Source organism: Pseudophryne corroboree, chromosome 7, assembly GCF_028390025.1.
Source record: "Pseudophryne corroboree isolate aPseCor3 chromosome 7, aPseCor3.hap2, whole genome shotgun sequence".
NCBI classification, from domain to species: Eukaryota; Metazoa; Chordata; class Amphibia; order Anura; family Myobatrachidae; genus Pseudophryne; species Pseudophryne corroboree.
The window spans coordinates 500,054,944-500,074,304 of NC_086450.1; the positions used below are offsets into that span (position 1 = coordinate 500,054,944).

Here is a 19,361-nt window from a genome sequence, read left to right on the forward strand (position 1 = left end):
ATACTATTTTTTTTCTAAGGGTACATGACCACACCTCCTGTGATTAGGCCACTCCCTTGATAAGTACCTGGGTCTATTCCGGCTCTCGACTGCCCTGCTCATCTGCAGTGCAACCAAGGTGCAAAGTTACTTGGTCTTTTCTGTATTACTACCTTAGAATCAAGCCCTTAACGTGGACGTCGTATTCTTACCATGGCAAAGTTCCTAAACTGACAATAACTAAAACTAGCACTGAGACCAAGTGACAGACATCACAGACAGCAATAATTTATTATGTGAAATAACATTACATAGCTACAGTATCAGGCAGTACTGGGTATCATGTCTTATAATCATGTTCAAGCATGTGACATTCTCTGTTCATTAGCTTTACAATCCACCGCCAGCCAGTTTATGCCCCCAATTCCTTCCCCCCTGACCCCAGCCAGCTTTGTTCTTCACACTGCTGGCAATCCGGAAGTTTAGCATACACAGAGAGAGGTTTCCGCCACGATCAACTGTTTATCTCAGATAAATTCATTCTAATAAATAAATGTCTAAATCCTTTGCACATGTGTGATGGGATGCTGATCCCTGTGTGATTGTTCATTTTACCAGGGAGATGTTTTATATAAGAGACAATTCCTGGGATTTCTCATTCTCAAACCAGAGAAGACACAATACCGGTTTAGATGAAAGTGAATTGGAATGTGAAATCACCCTGCATCCCCTAGGTGGCGCTATGTTACTTATTTTATATAATCATTAAAAAAAAATACATATACAGGTTGAGTATTCCTTATCCAAAATTCAAAATCCCACATATTGGGGTCCCCTACTGAGATAATGACATATATATTATATATTATGTGTATATATAGATATATTATATAGATCTATAATATACATATATATGTGTCATTATCTCAGTAGGGGACCCAAAAATGTGGATTTTATTTATGATTATATAATATAAGTAACATAGCGCCACCTAGGGGATGCAGGGTGATTTCACACTCCAATTCACTTTCATCTAAACCGGGATTGTTTCCTCTCTGGTTTGAGAATGAGAAATCCCAGGAATTGGCTCTTATATAAAACATATCCCTGGGGATATGTAGTAGGGAAACAAAAAAAAAAAATTATATATATATGTATATATATATATATATATATATATATATATATATATATATAAAAAAGCTTTAGCAAATTTATCCCTAGGGAATATAAACACATATAGTGCAAACATTAATGAAAACTACTGCCCATAAGCAGCGCTGTGACAGAAACCAATCAGAAGTTTGCTTCTATTATTGAAATGCACTAGCAGAAAGACAGGATCTGATTGGTTGCTTGCCGTTACAGCACATTTCCTGGTGTCCCAAATTTCATACACCGGCGACCGGTTTACTGAGCTGGTCGGCCTCTGCTGACGGAAGGTTATTAGAGGTTGTCCATCTCATGTCATATTCATTGAAGGCCTCCTGGTGGATTATATGCCAGTGATGACCCAATGGCAGGAGAGCTGTCCCCAGCACATTATAAGACGAGGATCAGTAGGAGGTGCTACAGACACACTCATAAAGTGAGCGTTCACTCCAGACTGAGCACAGGAAAGGGCACTTAAAAGTGCAGGAATATCCGTGTACTACTCGGGAATGTCAATAACTAAATCATCCTCTTCATCTCCATCCAAGGGGCCCTCGTCTCCGCTCCCCTCTCCTCCGTCACTGAACATTTGTTGGGGCACGGTGCTGAGGATGGCGGGCGGAGGGGTATGCTTGCTTGACGATGACAGCGGAGGCAGGCCTGAGGAGCGGGAGCTGAACGGCAGGACTCCACCACAGCTGGGGGAAGAGCTGAGGGCGATCTTGAGAGGTAATTAGGGACAGAAGGAACAGGACAGCAAGAGGCGGAAAGCAGAGGAGATCAGGAGATGGAAGGGAAAGACAAAGAAACAAGAGAATATTTACCGTTAAACATATCGTTATTACAGTACGTCCGTGTCAGACCACACACATACACACACACACAAGTATATATACACAAACACACTTATACGTATATCTCTACTCACACATACACTCACAGGTACCTTGGGCTTCTTGGGCTTAACCCCGCGGTTCTTTCGGTCTCTCTTGGTTCTCTCGAGTTTGGGGGGCGTGGAGTTGGGGATGGGAGCCAGATACTCCGAGGGGAACGGGGTGTAGGGGGGTGAGCTCATCTGATGAGGGGGGAGAGGTGAAGGGGAGAAAACACAAATCATGAGATGGAATGGAAAAGATAGGAAGAGGGACAGATTTTCGGGGACAGATTTTCGGAGAGTGGGGGAGAAGAAAAGGGACTATCCTGATATATACTGTAGGTGGGCTCCCAATTCACAAAACCTTCCCTAACCCAGGAGATGTTTTAAGACTAATTTTGAAACAGCCAATCGGCTCGCAAATAAAAAAATGTACATAGAGTAATTCAATGAGGGAACTTGGCACACAGGAAAAAGGTACTGTAACCCACGCCAACCAATCCGATTGAACATTTTTCTAGCCATGTTAAATAAATGAAGCAAGCATCCCCCGCTGGCTTTTCATGTGTACCAGTTTTCAGGAATGTTTGGGAAAAACCAGAGAAATGAGTGATAGATTAGGAAAACAGGCGTCAGGTGTAGTGGGAGCATCTAATACTCACTGCGCTGAGGTATGGGCCCCCGGATGTGTGTAAGGACAGGCCCGACGAGGAGGAGGGTGGCGGGGAGGCTGGTCCGGCTGGCGGGCTCCTCTTCCTGTACAGTGAGAAGTGATTGGCACACAGAGAACACAAGCGATGCTGCCAGACCGGAATAGATGGACTGTACTTACCGCTTAGCAGTGGGGGTGCTGTGGTCGCGGCCCCCCTCTGTGTCACTGTTCTCCGAGGAAGCCGTCATGTCAGAATCTGAATGTAAGGAAAAGAGAATTATGGGGTCTGTGTACAATGATATTTAGGAGCTGGTTGGCTGGTACTTTATCTCCAGCCACTTTATCTATCTCCAAGGCTTAGTACATAGACCCCTAAATCCATATCCTACCTTCCCTGCCATGGACCATGTTATTCTCACATGCACCCCCCCATCCTCTCCTGCTATGTCTCCACTACTCACCCAGATTCACAAACCAATATATTCCCTTCTTCATTACCGCTGCCTGAACCAACCTCCATCCCTTCCAGGACAGCACTCATTATATCATACCTGACGAGTCGTCAACGTTCTCATACTGCAGGATTCTGTCCAACAAGAAGCTGGCGGAGAGACAGGAGAGGTTACACGGAGCAGGGCATACGTGTGGGTGAGTTAGTGTGGTGGGTGGCTGAGGGGACCGCAGTCTAAGCCCACAGGATGCAGAGCCCTAGTTACCTCTTATCTCTGGACACTTTCAGAAGCTTCCTCTGGGCTCTCCTCAGTTCCTCCTGGAAACATTCCTGCTCCTACAGAGATGGGAGATTTACAGGGTTAATGTAAACACTGTTCTTATAAGTAAGGGGCATGACAGGGAAAACCTATTATCTAAGTAGTAAGCTAAGGATGATGTAAAGGTCGGCCCAGCTGTGGCCCCAAAGTAACGTACCCGTCGCGTTTCGTTCTACAATAACCCACAATTTCAACAGTTGAAGTTGAGGGTTATTCTGCAACAAAAAGGGTCAGGTATGGTACTCTGGACTTTCCCGTACAACATCCCTCAAAGGCTCTCCCAAGAAAACACAGAGCACCTCTCAGATGTAAGAAGACACCTATTAAAGGGGGTGTCCACATATTTATATATATCCAAAGCTGGGAGGAGAGAAATTCAATCCACGCATAGCACTCCAGGATTAGTAAAATGATGTATTCAATCACACGGCATGGCACATCGATATTTCAGGGCTGCGCAAGACCCTCTCTTCAGGCTGCCATGAACAAGGGGTCAGAAACTGTGACAAGGATCACGTACCCCGGGTAAAATTCAAACAGCAGGTGTATTCTTTCTCCAGGAGTTAGGTCACTCAAATGGTTGCAACATCAGATCACAGCAGGTTACAGGTTAAAGCGTAACATTCCATGTTCTGACAATCAGCAATGGTATAGACTGCAATGACTACCAACGTAAACCCAAACCCCCAGCCTATCGCCTGGCCAGCTTGTTCAGCATCAGGTGCTTTATCCCTGTGTACAGACAGCATTCTTAAAGGCCTCTAACAGGTGCTACTAATCAACTTGGCTGCAGTTCATTTCTGACCTCAACGTGTTCAACTGCTATTACATACTTAGACAGGGAAATCCTGCTGACCCTGCCACAAAACACTGTAAAATGACGTATTTGGACATGCAATTAAGTACGTGTTTGATATTATATGCATAATTCAGATGCGGAGGTTTCTTACTGGCTCCAGTAACGAGGTAGCTGCACGTGACGCATGATGGCATCTATAGTACAGGGGCTTCTTTACTTGGCCAAACAAACCCGGCGTCGGGGGATAGTCCGTAACATCTTCTCTGACCAAGTAATCCCTAAGATTTTTCTGTGTTTGTAGCAGGTCATAGATTAAACATCCTTACAGCATGGTAGCAGTGCTTTAGTAGCCCTAGGTATAAACTAGCGGTAGGTAGCCTGGCGGTAGAACACCTAGTGGTCCAGATATCGTCTATTATATATGTCCTTGTGGCTTTTTGTACGTGGTCTTTTTTTCATCGCCCTGAGGCGGAGACAGAACTACTAAAATTAGGATCCCATTGGATTCATAAGATAGATACTTTACAACCTAAATGAGAAGATCAATTGGAATGATTTGTAAACCTTTTTCATCTCATTATAATAACCACGGTTTATTACTTTATGGTTCCTTCGCAATGACCGTCATTTATTACATGTATAGGTTTCTATAGTTAACTATGCCCAGTTTATATCGTACCTTGCCTTTATATGTCAACAATATTTACAGTATAACGGAATGTTTATTCTCTTGTCTGTGATTATTATGTGCAATATGGTTGAAACTCCTCTGTTTAGCCGCCTACCATGACTGGTGTCTCAGACAGGGCTCTTGGCTCATCAGTAATGCATATTTTAGGGATCTATGTACTGAGGGGGTCATTCTGAGTTGATCGCTAGCTGCAATCGTTCCCTGTGCAGCAATGAGGCAAAAAAAGGCACTTCTACTCATGTGTATGTGGCGCAATGCGCACGCGCGACGTACTATTACAACAAACAATGTAGTTTCACACAAGATCTAGCGAAGCTTTTCAGTCGCACAGGCAGCCGCAGAGTGATTGACAGGAAGAGGGCGTTTCTGGGTGTCAACTGACCGTTTTCAGGGTGTGTTGGGAAAAACGCAGGCATGGCAAAAAAAACGCAGGCAGGGCTGTGCGAACGCAGGGCGGGTGTGTGACGTTAAATCAGGAACTGAATAGTCTGAAGTGATTGCAAGCGCTGAGTAGGTCTGAAGCTACTCTGAAACTGCACAAAATTATTTTGTAGCCGTTCTGTGATCCTTTCATTCGCACTTCTGCTAAGCTAAAATACACTCCCAGTGGGCGGCGGCATAGCGTTTGCACGGCTGCTAAAAACTGCTAGCGAGCGATCAACTCGGATTGACCACCTAAGGGCGCCCGCGAGATCACAATTTTCGCACCATTCTGTTGCTGTTTGGTGACGCCCCTGTGCTTTGTGGTGCATATGCAGTCTTTCGATAATCGTCCCCTGTGCGATTTCAGGTCTGAATCTGGCCCTAAGCCTGTAACACGGCCGTTAGTAGCGGTTCCGGTATGAATGGTCGACCATGTTATGGTCGACAGTCATTAGGTCGACCACTATTGGTCGACATTGACATGGTCGACATGGACACATGGTCGACACATGCAAATGGTCGACACATGAAAGGTCGACATATAAAAAGGTCGACATGAGTTTTTTTAACCTTTTTTTGGTGTCGTTATTTGCGTAAAGTGACTGGGAACCCCAATTAGTGCACCGCGTCCCCTCGCATGGCTCGCTTCGCTCGCCATGCTTCGGGCATGGTGCCTTCGCTCCGCTACCGCTTCGCTCGGCACAGATTACCGTTCCAATCGTTTTCCATGTGGATCGTAAAGTATGGAAAAGTTCCCCAAAAGAAAAAAAAAGTGAAACTCATGGCGACCTTTTCATGTGTCGACCTTTCATGTGTCGACCATGTGTCCATGTCGACCATGTCAATGTCGACCGATAGTGGTCGACCTAATGACTGTCGACCATAACATGGTCGACCATGTGAACGGATACCGTTAGTAGCTGATTGGCTGGTACTTTATCTCCATCCAAAGCTTAGTAAATAGAGCCCTTAGTTTGTAGAATTTTTTTTAATAATATCTATACCGTTTAATGCTTTTTGAGCACGCTCACTGTGAGCTTGGCCTAGTGCACTACATCTTACTTTGTGATAATATATAGGCAATGTATTTATTGCTTTATATGTTACTAGTCACCGGTCCGTCAACACGACGGAACAGTAATGTCAGCGCCATTGGCTGTGCGCGCATGAACGGAGCAACAATTGAATTGCTCTGTTGGGTGCCATCTAGTGGCTGTTGGAGCACACAACACTTGAATTCCCCCAATAGAGGTGAGGAGAAGCACCAGCCTTTTGTTATACAGGATTTGGTTCGGGAACTAAACAGTTGTCACATAACTGGCGTATGTGACTTTCAGACGTAATCCCGGAGCATGAAGCGGCGCCTGCCTTTGCCATGGCAACACAGTGCACCTCGGAGCTCCGGGAGCGGCGCTTTGTTCTGTTTCCAAGGGGATATAAGGTAAGCTTTACTACCATTGTGTTTGTTACCACTTGTTCACAGCAGCCTGAAAACGGGGTCCTGCGCGGCCCAGAAACGTCGCTGTACCATGCCGATTCCATACATCATTTTAAAAATCCGGGAGTGCCATGCGTGGATTAAATTTCTCTCCTCTCAGCTTTAGATGTGCACACAGGTGGTTGACTTTCATGGGGAGCGGCGCATGCATGTGCCTTGTAGAGGAAAAAAAAGCATTTGTTTCCCCCAGCACCCTGAATGATAACCGTAACCAGATATAAATTCCACATAATAGAATTCAGAGATCTTCGTTACACATATTTGCGCAAATGTGTGAATAAGCCCCAAAGCCGCATCAAGGCGTCTCTGTATATTTGGGGTCTCTAGCGCTATATCTAGGTGCAGGGTGTGGCACCCCAAAACACCAGCATAAGCCAGAGAGCCCAGCGTAGCATACCAGTGAAAAAACTATAGTGTTAATAAATTAGTATTTAGGAAGCCGAAGCTATAGAGAAAGTGATACAAACATGAAATGTAATTAAAAATAAGAATTTACTCACCGGTAATTCTATTTCTCGTAGTCCGTAGTGGATGCTGGGGACTCCGTAAGGACCATGGGGAATAGACGGGCTCCGCAGGAGACTGGACACTCTAAAAGAAAGATTAGGTACTATCTGGTGTGCACTGGCTCCTCCCTCTATGCCCCTCCTCCAGACCTCAGTTAGGGAAACTGTGCCTGGAACAGCTGACATTACAAGGAAAGGATTTGGAATCCAGGGTAAGACTCATACCAGCCACACCAATCACACCATACAACTTGTGATAACCATACCCAGTTAACAGTATGAACAACAACTGAGCCTCAATCAACGGATGGCTCATAACAATAACCCTTTAGTAAGCAATAACTATATACACGTATTGCAGAAGAAGTCCGCACTTGGGACGGGCGCCCAGCATCCACTACGGACTACGAGAAATAGAATTACCGGTGAGTAAATTCTTATTTTCTCTGACGTCCTAGTGGATGCTGGGGACTCCGTAAGGACCATGGGGATTATACCAAAGCTCCCAAACGGGCCGGAGAGTGCGGACGACTCTGCAGCACCGAATGAGCAAACTCAAGGTCCTCCTCAGCCAGGGTATCAAACTTGTAGAACTTAGCAAATGTGTTTGAACCCGACCAAGTAGCAGCTCGGCAAAGCTGTAAAGCCGAGACCCCTCAGGCAGCCGCCCAAGAAGAGCCCACCTTCCTCGTGGAATGGGCTTTTACTGATTTTGGATGCGGCAATCCAGCCGCAGAGTGAGCCAGCTGAATCGTGCTACAGATCCAGCGAGCAATAGTCTGCTTCGAAGCAGGAGCGCCAACCTTGTTGGCTGCATACAGAATAAACAGCGAGTCAGACTTTCTGACTCCCGCCGTTCTGGAAACATAAATTTTCAAAGCCCGGACTACGTCCAGCAACTTGGAATCCTCCAAGTCCCTAGTAGCCGCAGGCACCACAATAGGTTGGTTCAAATGAAACGATGATACCACCTTAGGGAGAAATTGGGGACGAGTCCTCAATTCTGCCCTGTCCATATGGAAGATCAGATAGGGGCTTTTACATGACAAAGCCGCCAATTCTGACACACGCCTAGCCGAAGCTAAGGCCAATAGCATGACCACTTTCCACGTGAGATATTTTAGCTCCACGGTCTTAAGTGGCTCAAACCAGTGGGATTGCAGGAAATCCAACACAACGTTAAGATCCCAAGGTGCCACTGGTGGCACAGAAGGAGGCTGAATATGCAGCACTCCCTTTACAAACGTCTGAACCTCAGGCAGTGAAGCCAGTTCTTTTTGAAAGAAAATGGATAGGGCCGAGATCTGAACCTTTATGGACCCTAATTTGAGGCCCATAGTCACACCTGACTGTAGGAAATACAGAAAACGACCCAACTGGAAGTCCTCTGTAGAGGCCTTCCTGGCCTCACACCAAGCAACATATTTCCGCCATATGCGGTGATAATGCTTTGCTGTCACATCCTTCCTAGCTCTTATCAGCATAGGAATTACTTCATCCGGTATACCCTTTTCCGCTAGGATCCAGCGTTCAACCGCCATGCCGTCAAACGCAGCCGCGGTAAGTCTTGGAACAGACAGGGCCCCTGCTGCAACAGGTCCTGTCTGAGAGGCAGAGGCCATGGGTCCTCTGATATCATTTCTTGAAGTTCTGGGTACCAAGTCCTTCTTGGCCAATCCGGAACAATGAGTATTGTTCTCACTCCTCTTTTTCTTACTATTCTCAGTACCTTGTGTATGAGAGGAAGAGGAGGAAACACATATACCGACTGGAACACCCACGGAGTTACCAGTGCGTCCACAGCTATCGCCTGAGGGTCCCTTGACCTGGCGCAATATTTTTTTAGCTTTTTGTTTAGGCGGGACGCCATCATGTCCACCTGTGGCCGTTACCACCGATTTGCAATCTGCTCGAAGACTTCTTGATGAAGTCCCCACTCTCCCGGGTGGAGGTCGTGCCTGCTGGGGAAGTCTGCTTCCCAGTTGTCCACTCCCGGAATGAACACTGCTGACAGTGCTTGTACGTGATTCTCCGCCCAACGAAGAATCCTTGTGGCTTCCGCCATCGCCACCCTGCTTGTTGTGCCGCCCTGACGGTTTACATGGACGACTGCCGTGATGTTGTCTGACTGAATCAGCACTGGTTGGTCTCGAAGCAGGGGCTCCGCTTGACTCAGGGCGTTGTATATGGCCTTTAATTCCAGTATGTTTATGTGCAGACGAGTCTCCTGACTTGACCACAGCCCCTGGAAGTTTCTTCCCTGAGTGACTGCCCCCCATCCGCGGAGGCTTGCATCCGTGGTCACCAGGACCCAGTCCTGTATGCCGAACCTGCGGCCCTCGAGAAGATGAGCACTCTGCAGCCACCACAGAAGAGACACCCTGGCCCTCGGGGACAGGGCGATCAGCCGATGCATCTGAAGATGCGATCCGGACCACTTGTCCAACAGATCCCACTGAAAGATCCTGGCATGGAACCTGCCGAAAGGAATGGCTACGTATGACGCTACCATCTTTCCCAGGACTCGCGTGCAGTGATGCACCGACACCTGCTTTGGTTTCAGGAGATCCCTGACCATGGTCACTAACTCCTGAGCCTTCTCCTCCGGGAGAAATACCTTCTTCTGTTCTGTCCAGAATCATGCCCAGGAAGGGCAGACGCGTCGTAGGAATCAGCTGCGACTTTGGAATATTCAGAATCCAGCCGTGCCGTAGCAACACTTCCTGAGAGTGCGCTACGCTGACCAACAACTGCTCTCTGGACCTCGCCTTTATGAGGAGATCGTCCAAGTACGGGATAACTGTAACTCCTTGCTTCCGGAGCAGTACCATCATCTCCGCCATTACCTTGGTAAAGACTCTCGGTGCCGTGGATAGACCAAACGGCAACGTCTGGAATTGGTAATGACAGTCCTGTACCACAAACCTGAGGTACTCCTGGTGAGGCGGATAAATGGGGACATGCAAGTACGCATCCTTGATGTCCCGAGATACCATAAAATCCCCCTCTTCCAGGCTGGCAATGACCGCTCTGAGCGATTCCATTTTGAACCTGAACTTTCTCATGTAAATGTTCGAGGATTTTAAATTTAGAATGGGTCTTACCGAACCGTCCGGTTTCGGTACCACAAACAGTGTGGAATAGTAACCCCTTCCCTGCTGAAGGGAGGGTACCATTATTATCACTTGCTGGAGGTACAGCTTGTGAATAGCCGTCAGGACTAGCTGGCAAGGCGGATTTTAGGTAACGGTGAGGGGGCATCACTTCGAATTCCAGCTTGTATCCCTGAGATACAATTTGTAAAACCCAAGGATCCACTTGTGAGCGAACATACTGGTTGCAGAAATTTCGGAGACGCGCCCCCACCGCTCCTGGCTCCGCCTGTGGAGCCCCAGCGTCATGCGGTGGACTTAGTGGAAGCAGGGGAGGACTTTTGTTCCTGAGAACTGGCTGCATGGTGCAGCTTCTTTCCTCTACCCCTGCCTCTGGCAAGAAAGGATGCACCTCTGACTCTCTTGCTTTTTTGAGAACGAAAGGACTGCATTTGGTAATACGGTGCTTTCTTAGGCTGTGAGGAAACCTGTGGCAAGAAAGTTGACTTTCCAGCTGTCGCTGTGGATACGAGGTCCGAGAGACCGTCCCCAAACAATTCCTCACCCTTATAAGGCAAAACCTCCATGTGTTTTTTAGAGTCGGCATCCCCTGTCCATTGCCGAGTCCATAAGACCCTCCTGGCAGAAATGGACATTGCATTTATTCGAGAGCCCAGCAGGCAAATGTCCCTCGGGGCATCCCGCATATATAAGATGACGTCTTTAATATGGCTAAGTGTTAGCAATACAGTATCCCTGTCCAGGGTAATCAACCCCTCTGACAGAGTATCTGTCCAAGCTGCAACAGCACTGCACATCCAAGCTGAAGCAATAGCCGGTCTCAGTAGAGTACCAGAGTGTGTATACACAGACTTCAAGATACCTTCCTGCTTCCTATCCGCAGGTTCCTTTAGGGCGGCCGTATCCTGAGACGGCAGGGCCACTCTTTTAGATAAGCGCGTCAGGGCCTTGTCAACCCTAGGGGAGGATTCCCAGCGTAACCTATCCGTTGGCGGGAAAGGGTACGCCATTAGTATTCTCTTGGGAATCACCACTTTCTTATCAGGGGAAGACCACGCTTCTTCACATAACTCATTTAATTCATGTGACGGGGGAAAAGTCACTGGCTGCTTTTTCTCCCCAAACATATTTACCCTCTTGTCAGGGACAGGGTCAGCCTCTGAAATGTGTAATACATTTTTCATTGCAATAATCATGTATCGGATGGCCTTAGTCATTTTGGGCTGTAATAGTGCCTCATCCTCGTCGACGCTGGAGTCGGACTCCGTGTCGACATCTGTGTCAACCAACTGAGATAGTGGGCGTTTTTGAGACGCTGACTGCCTCTGAGGCGCCTGGGCAGGCCCGGGTTGAGAGCCCGGCTGTCCCCCGGCAGCAACATAATCAAATCTCTTATGTAATGAGTTTACATTGTCATTTAAGACCTTCCACATATCCATCCAATCAGGTGTCGGCACCGACGGGGGCGACACCACATTTATCTGCACTTGCTCCGCCTCCACGTAACCCTCCTCATCAAACATGTCGACACAGCCGTACCGACACACAGCACACACACAGGGAATGCTCTGACTGAGGACAGGACCCCACAAGGTCTATGGGGAGACAGAGAAAGAGTATGCCAGCACACACCACAGCGCTATATACACAGGGATACACACTACCAGAAGTGAATTTTTCCCAATAGCTGCTGTATTAATACACCTTTTGCCTAAATTTATGTGCCCCCCCCTCTCTTTTTACCCTCTTAGTGCCAGGAGACTGCAGGGGAGAGCCTGGGGAGCGTCCTTCCAGCGGAGCTGTGAAGAGAAATGGCGCTGGTGTGCTGAGGAAGAAGGCCCCGCCCACTCAGCGGCGGGCTTCTGTCCCGCTGTTTCTGACTAAAAAATGGCGGGGGTTTTACACATATACAGTCACAGACTGTATTATGTGTCTTTTTTATGCCAAAGGTATTATTATTGCTGCCCAGAGCGCCCCCCCCCCCCCCCAGCGCCCTGCACCCTACAGTGACCGGAGTGTGTGGTGTGCAGTGGGAGCAATGGCGCACAGCTGCGGTGCTGTGCGCTACCTTAATGAAGACAGGAGTCTTCAGCCGCCGATTTCATCACCAACTTCTGATCTTCTGGCTCTGCAAGGGGGACGGCGGCGCGGCTCCGGGAATGGACGACCGAGGACCTTTGCCTGTGTTCGAACCCTCTGGAGCTAATGGTGTCCAGTAGCCTAAGAAGCGCAACCTAGCTGTGAACAGGTACGTTTGCTTCTCTCCCCTCGGTCCCACATAGCAGTGAGTCTGTTGCCAGCAGATCTCACTGAAAATAAAAAACCTAACATTACTTTCTTTACTAGCAGGCTCAGGAGAGCCCACTAGGTGCATCCAGCTCTGGCCGGGCACAGATTCTAACTGAAGTCTGGAGGAGGGGCATAGAGGGAGGAGCCAGTGCACACCAGATAGTACCTAATCTTTCTTTTAGAGTGCCCAGTCTCCTGCGGAGCCCGTCTATTCCCCATGGTCCTTACGGAGTCCCCAGCATCCACTAGGACGTCAGAGAAATAGAGAAAGTGTTAAAAAATTAATAAGTGAAAAGTGTTAATAGAACGTAAAGGTATGCCACACTAAAGCCATCCAGCTCAGCCAGTCCAGAGGCACCACACCTCCATTACCCCAATCTGGGTCTAAGATTAACCAGCAAGGAGCCACATGATAATGGCTCCTTACTACAATATGTCTAAGCTAAGAGCTACCTACCTTGGAGCAACCCCATAATGCTCCATGTGGCATGTCAGGGCCTTCACCTCCTCCTAATGCAGGAACCTCTCTGCCTCTCACAACAAACATATATATTGGTAGATGCTCAATTAGCTTAGTGATATCATTCAGGTGCTCGAAAGGGAGAGGTATTTCTAAGCAAGATAAAAAGCATTTGGTTTTTTGGGGTGCCACACTCTGCACCTAGATATAGCGCTAGGGACCCCAAATATACAGAGACGCCTTGATGCAGCTTTGGGGCTTATTCACACATTTGCGCAAATATGTGTAACGAAGATCTCTGAATTCTGTTATCATGTGGAATTTATATCTGGTTACGGTTATCATTCAGTGTGCTGTAATGGTGCTTCAACGTTTCGGGGTCTCCCCCTTCATCAGGAATAATGCAGTGCAAAATACAATGTGCTTAAATAGAACTTACCCCCCTTCAGGAACATCCCCTCCAGCGTGCATCCGTGGCCGCGCCATCCCGGCGTCCAGCCCGCCGCCCTTAGCGTCTCAGCGGAAGTGACGCGGCGGCGCCCGGAGGCGCGTCCACGGGCCCGCTGCCTAGCAACAGAGAGGAATGTAAACACCCATTAGTGATACAGGGACGTGAACCTTACTTTGAGTCACTGTTCTTATGCCTGTATATTTATCATACAAAAATGTTAAAAATTGGTGTGCTCTCTTAAATTAGTGCTAGATGATAAAACATTATTTGCATATACATATAAACAACTTTTTCTTAAAAATTTCAAAGAATTGCAAACAATTAATAAAAAACATAAGTGAAAACCATTAATAAAAAATAAGAATTTACTTACCGATAATTCTATTTCTCGTAGTCCGTAGTGGATGCTGGGGACTCCGTCAGGACCATGGGGTTTAGCGGCTCCGCAGGAGACAGGGCACAATAATAAAAAGCTTTAGGATCAGGTGGTGTGCACTGGCTCCTCCCCCTATGACCCTCCTCCAAGCCTCAGTTAGGATACTGTGCCCGGACGAGCGTGCATAATAAGGAAGGATATTGAATCCCGGGTAAGACTCATACCAGCCACACCAATCACACCATACAACCTGTGATCTGAACCCAGTTAACAGTATGATAACAACGAAGGAGCCTCTGAAAAGATGGCTCACAACAAGAATAACCCGATTTTTGTAACAATAACTATGTATAAGTATTGCAGACAATCCGCACTTGGGATGGGCGCCCAGCATCCACTACGGACTACGAGAAATAGAATTATCGGTAAGTAAATTCTTATTTTCTCTGACGTCCTAAGTGGATGCTGGGGACTCCGTCAGGACCATGGGGATTATACCAAAGCTCCCAAACGGGCGGGAGAGTGCGGATGACTCTGCAGCACCGAATGAGAGAACTCCAGGTCCTCCTCAGTCAGGGTGTGCCCCTGACCAAGTAGCAGCTCGGCAAAGTTGTAAAGCCGAGACCCCTCGGGCAGCCGCCCAAGATGAGCCCACTTCCTTGTGGAATGGGCTTTTACTGATTTTGGCTGTGGCAAGCCTGCCACAGAATGTGCAAGCTGAATTGTACTACAAATCCAGCGAGCAATCGTCTGCTTAGAAGCAGGAACACCCATCTTGTTGGGTGCATACAGGCTAAACAGCGAGTCAGATTTTCTGACTCCAGTCGTCCTGGAAACATATATTTTCAGGGCCCTGACAACGTCAAGTAACTTGGAGTCCTCCAAGTCCCTAGTAGCCGCAGGTACCACAATAGGTTGGTTCATGTGAAAAACAGAAAACACCTTAAGGAGAAATTGAGGACGAGTCCTCAATTCTGCCCTGTCAGAATGAAAAATTAAGTAAGGGCTTTTATATGATAAAGCCGCCCATTCTGACACACGCCTGGCTGAAGCCAGGGCTAATAGAATCTTCACCTTCCATGTGAAATATTTTAATTCCACAGTGGTGAGTGGATCAAACCAATGTGACTTTAGGAAAACTCAAAACAACATTGAGATCCCAAGGTGCCACTGGGGGCACAAAAGGAGGCTGTATATGCAGTACCCGTTTTACAAACGTCTGAACTTCAGGCACTGAAGCCAGTTCTTTCTGGTAGAAATTTGACAGGGTCGAAATTTGAACCTTAATGGACCCTAATTTTAGGCCCATAGACAGTCCTGTTTTCAGGAAATGTAGGAAACGACCCAGTTGGAATTCCTCTGTAGGGACCTTCTTGGCCTCACACCACGCAACATATTTTCGCCAAATGCGGTGAAAATGTTTTGCGGTTACATCCTTCCTGGCTTCGACCAGGGTAGGGATGACTTCATCTGGAATGCCCTTTCAGGATCCGGCGTTCAACTGCCATGCCGTCAAACGCAGCCGCGGTAAGTCTTGGAACAGACAAGGCCCCTGCTGGAGCAGGTCCTTTCTTAAAGGTAGAGGCCACGGTTCTTCCGTGAGCATCTCTTGAAGTTCCGGGTACCAAGTCCTTCTTGACCCATCCGGAACCACGAGTATCGTTCTTACTCATCTCCTTCTTATGATTCTCAGTACTTTTGGTATGAGATGCATAGGAGGGAACACATACCCTGACTGGTACACCCACAGTTTTACCAGAGCGTCCACCGCTATTGCCTGAGGGTCCCTTGACCTGGCGCAATATTTGTCTAGTTTTTTGTTCAGGCGGGACGCCATCATGTCCACCTTTGGTTTTTCCCAACGGTTTACAATCATGTGGAAGACTTCCCGCTGAAGTCCCCACTCTCCCGGGTGGAGGTTATGCCTGCTGAGGAAGTTTGCTTCCCAGTTTTCCACTCCCGGAATTAACACTGCTGAGAGTGTTATCACATGATTTTTCGCCCAGCGAAGAATCCTTGCAGTTTCTGCCATTTCCCTCCTGCTTCATGTGCCGCCCTGTCTGTTTACGTGGGCGACTGCCGTGATGTTGTCCCACTGGATCAATACCGGCTGACCTTGAAGCAGAGGTCTTGCTAAGCTTAGAGCCTTGTAAATTGCCCTTAGCTCCAGTATATTTATGTGGAGAGAAGTCTCCAGACTTGATCACACTCCCTGGAAATTTTTTCCTTGTGTGACTGCTCCCCAGCCACTCAGGCTGGCATCCGTGGTCACCAGGACCCAGTCCTGAATGTCGAATCTGCGGCCCTTTCATAGATGAGCACTCTGCAGCCACCGCAGAAGAAAACACCCTTGTCCTTGGAGACAGGGTTATCCGCTGATGCATCTGAAGATGCGATCCGGACCATTTTCCCAGCAGATTCCACTGAAAGGTTCTTGCGTGAAATCTACCGAATGGGATCGCTTTGTAAGAAACCACCATTTTTCACAGGACCCTTTCCTGGTTTTAGGAGGTTCCTGACTAGCTCGGATAACTCCCTGGTCTTCTTCTCCGGGAGAAAACATCCTTTTCTGGACTGTGTCCAGAATCATTCCTAGGAACATTAGACGTGTCGTCGGAAAAAGCTGCGATTTTGGAATATTTAGAATCCACTCGTGCTGTCGTAGAACTACTTGAGATAGTGCTACTCCGACCGCCAACTGTTCTCTGGACCTTGCCCTTATCAGGAAAGCGTCCATATTTCTTTTAGGAAGAATCATCATTTCGGCAATTACCATGGTAAAGACCCGGGGTGCCGTGGACAATCCAAACGGCAGCGTCTGAACTGATAGTGACAGTTCTGTACCACGAACCTGAGATACCCTTGGTGAGAAGGGCAAAATTTGGACATGTAGGTAAGCGTCCCTGATATCCAGTGACACCATATCGTCCTGGTTCGCTATCACTGCTCTGAGTGACTCCATCTTGATTTGAACCCTTGTATGTAATTGTTCAAATCTTTTAGATCTCACCGAGCCGTTTGGCTTCAGTACCACAATATAGTGTGGAATAATACCCCTTCCCTTGTTGTAGGAGGGGTACTTTGATTATCACCTGCTGGGAATACAGCCTGTGAATTTTTTTCCAATACTGCCTCCCTGTCGGAGGGAGACGTTGGTAAAGCAGACTTCAGGAACTTGTGAGGGGAAGACGTCTCGAATTTCCAATGTACACCTGGGATACTACGTGTAGGATCCAGGAGTCCACTTGCGAGTGAGCCCACTGCGTGCTGAAACTCTTGAGATGACCCCCCCACCGCACCCGAGTCCGCTTGTATGGCCCCAGCGTCATGCTGCGGACTTGGCAGAAGCTGTGGAGGACTTCTGTTCCTGGGAATGGGCTGCCTGCTGCAGTCTTCTTCCCTTTCCTCTAACCCTGGGCAGATATGACTGGCCTTTTGCCCTCCTGCCTTTATGGGTACGAAAGGACTGAGACTGAAAAGACTGTGTCCTTTTCTGCTGAGATGTGACTTGGGGTAACAAAAGTGGATTTTCCAGCTGTTGCCATGGCCACCAGGTCCGATGGACCGCCCCTTTATACGGCAATACTTCCATGTGCCGTCTGGAATCTGCATCACCTGACCACTGTCGTGTCTATAAACATCGTCTGGCAGATATGGACATCACATCTACTCTTGATGCCAGAATGCAAATATCCCTCTGCGCATCTCGCATATATAGAAATGCATCCTTAAAATGCTCTATAGTCAATAAAATATTGTTCCTGTCAAGGGTATCAATATTTTCAGTCAGGAAATCCGACCAAGCCCCCCCAGCGCTGCACATCCAGGCTGAGGCGATTGCTGGTCGTAGTATAACACCAGTATGTGTGTATATACTTTTTAGGATATTTTTCAGCTTCCTATCAGCTGGCTCTTTGAGGGCGGCCGTATCTGGAGACGGTAACGCCACTTGTTTTTATAAGCGTGTGAGCGCCTTATCCACCCTAAGGTGTGTTTCCCAACTCGCCCTCACTTCTGGCGGGAAAGGGTATACCTCCAATAATTTTCTATCGGAGGAAACCCACGTATCATCACACACTTTAATTTATCTGATTCAGGAAAAACTACAAGTAGATTATTCCCACCCTACATAATACCCTTATTTGTGGTACTTGTAGTATCAGAAATATGTAACACCTCCTTCATTGCCCTTAACATGTAACGTGTGGCCCTAAAGGAAAATACGTTTGTTTCTTCACCGTCGACACTGAAGTCAGTGTCCGTGTCTGTGTCGACCAACTGAGGTAAATGGGCGTTTTTACAAGCCCCTGACGGTGTCTGAGACGCCTGGACAGGTACTAATTTGTTTGCCGGCCGTCTCATGTCGTCAACCGACCTTGCATCGTGTTGACATTATCACGTAATTCCTAAATAAGCCATCCATTCCGGCGTCGACTCCCTAGAGAGTGACATCACCAATACAGGCAATTTGCTCCGCCTCCTCACCAACATCGTCCTCCTACATGTCGACACACACGTACCGACACACAGCACACACACAGGGAATGCTCTGATAGAGAACAGGACCCCACTAGCCCTTTGGGGAGACAGAGGGAGAGTTTGCCAGCACACACCAAAAACGCTATAATTATACAGGGACAACCCCTTATACAAGTGTTTTCCCTTATAGCATTTTCACATATGTAAACATATCGCCAAATAAGTGCCCCCCCTCTCTGTTTTAACCCTGTTTCTGTAGTGCAGTGCAGGGGAGAGCCTGGGAGCCTTCCTCACAGCAGAGCTGAGCAGGAAAATGGCGCCGTGTGCTGAGGAGAATAGGCCCCGCCCCCTAAAACGGCGGGCTCTTCTCCCGGAGTTTGTGAGATCTGGCAGGGGTTAAATACATCCATATAGCCTCAAGGGCTATATGTGATGTATTTTAGCCATAAAAAAGGTATAATACATTGCTGCCCAGGGCGCCCCCCCCAGCGCCCTGCACCCTCAGTGACCGCTGGTATGAAGTGTGCTGACAACAATGGCGCACAGCTGCAGTGCTGTGCGCTACCTTATGAAGACTGAAAGTCTTCTGCCGCCTGTTTCTGGACCTCTGGACCTCTTCAACTTCGGCATCTGCAAGGGGGGTCGGCGGCACGGCTCCGGGACGAACCCCAGGGTGAGACCTGTGTTCCGACTCCCTCTGGAGCTAATGGTGTCCAGTAGCCTAAGAAGCAAATCCATCCTGCACGCAGGTGAGTTTACTTCTCTCCCCTAAGTCCCTCGTAGCAGTGAGCCTGTTGCCAGCAGGACTCACTGAAAATAAAAAACCTAACTTAAACTTTTATTCTAAGC

At 47.9% G+C, this 19,361-nt stretch overlaps 1 protein-coding gene across 3 annotated transcripts in view; it reads right to left on the reverse strand.

Moving 5' to 3' along the window:
• Nucleotides 1-1,117: 1,117 nt before the first annotated feature.
• Nucleotides 1,118-19,361, reverse strand: part of INO80E (INO80 complex subunit E) — a 31,765-nt gene continuing 13,521 nt past the window's right edge. For 2 of the 3 annotated variants that reach the window (XM_063935248.1, XM_063935249.1), the window contains exons 3-8: nt 3,374-3,444; nt 3,209-3,258; nt 2,838-2,913; nt 2,668-2,761; nt 2,078-2,206; nt 1,118-1,852 (exon numbers count right to left, since the gene is read on the reverse strand). In XM_063935248.1, coding sequence (XP_063791318.1) covers nt 1,631-1,852; nt 2,078-2,206; nt 2,668-2,761; nt 2,838-2,913; nt 3,209-3,258; nt 3,374-3,444 — 642 coding nt within the window. In that variant the 3' untranslated portion in view covers nt 1,118-1,630. The remainder of the gene's footprint in view (nt 1,853-2,077; nt 2,207-2,667; nt 2,762-2,837; nt 2,914-3,208; nt 3,259-3,373; nt 3,445-19,361) is intronic. The other variant, XM_063935247.1, reaches the window with a different exon arrangement.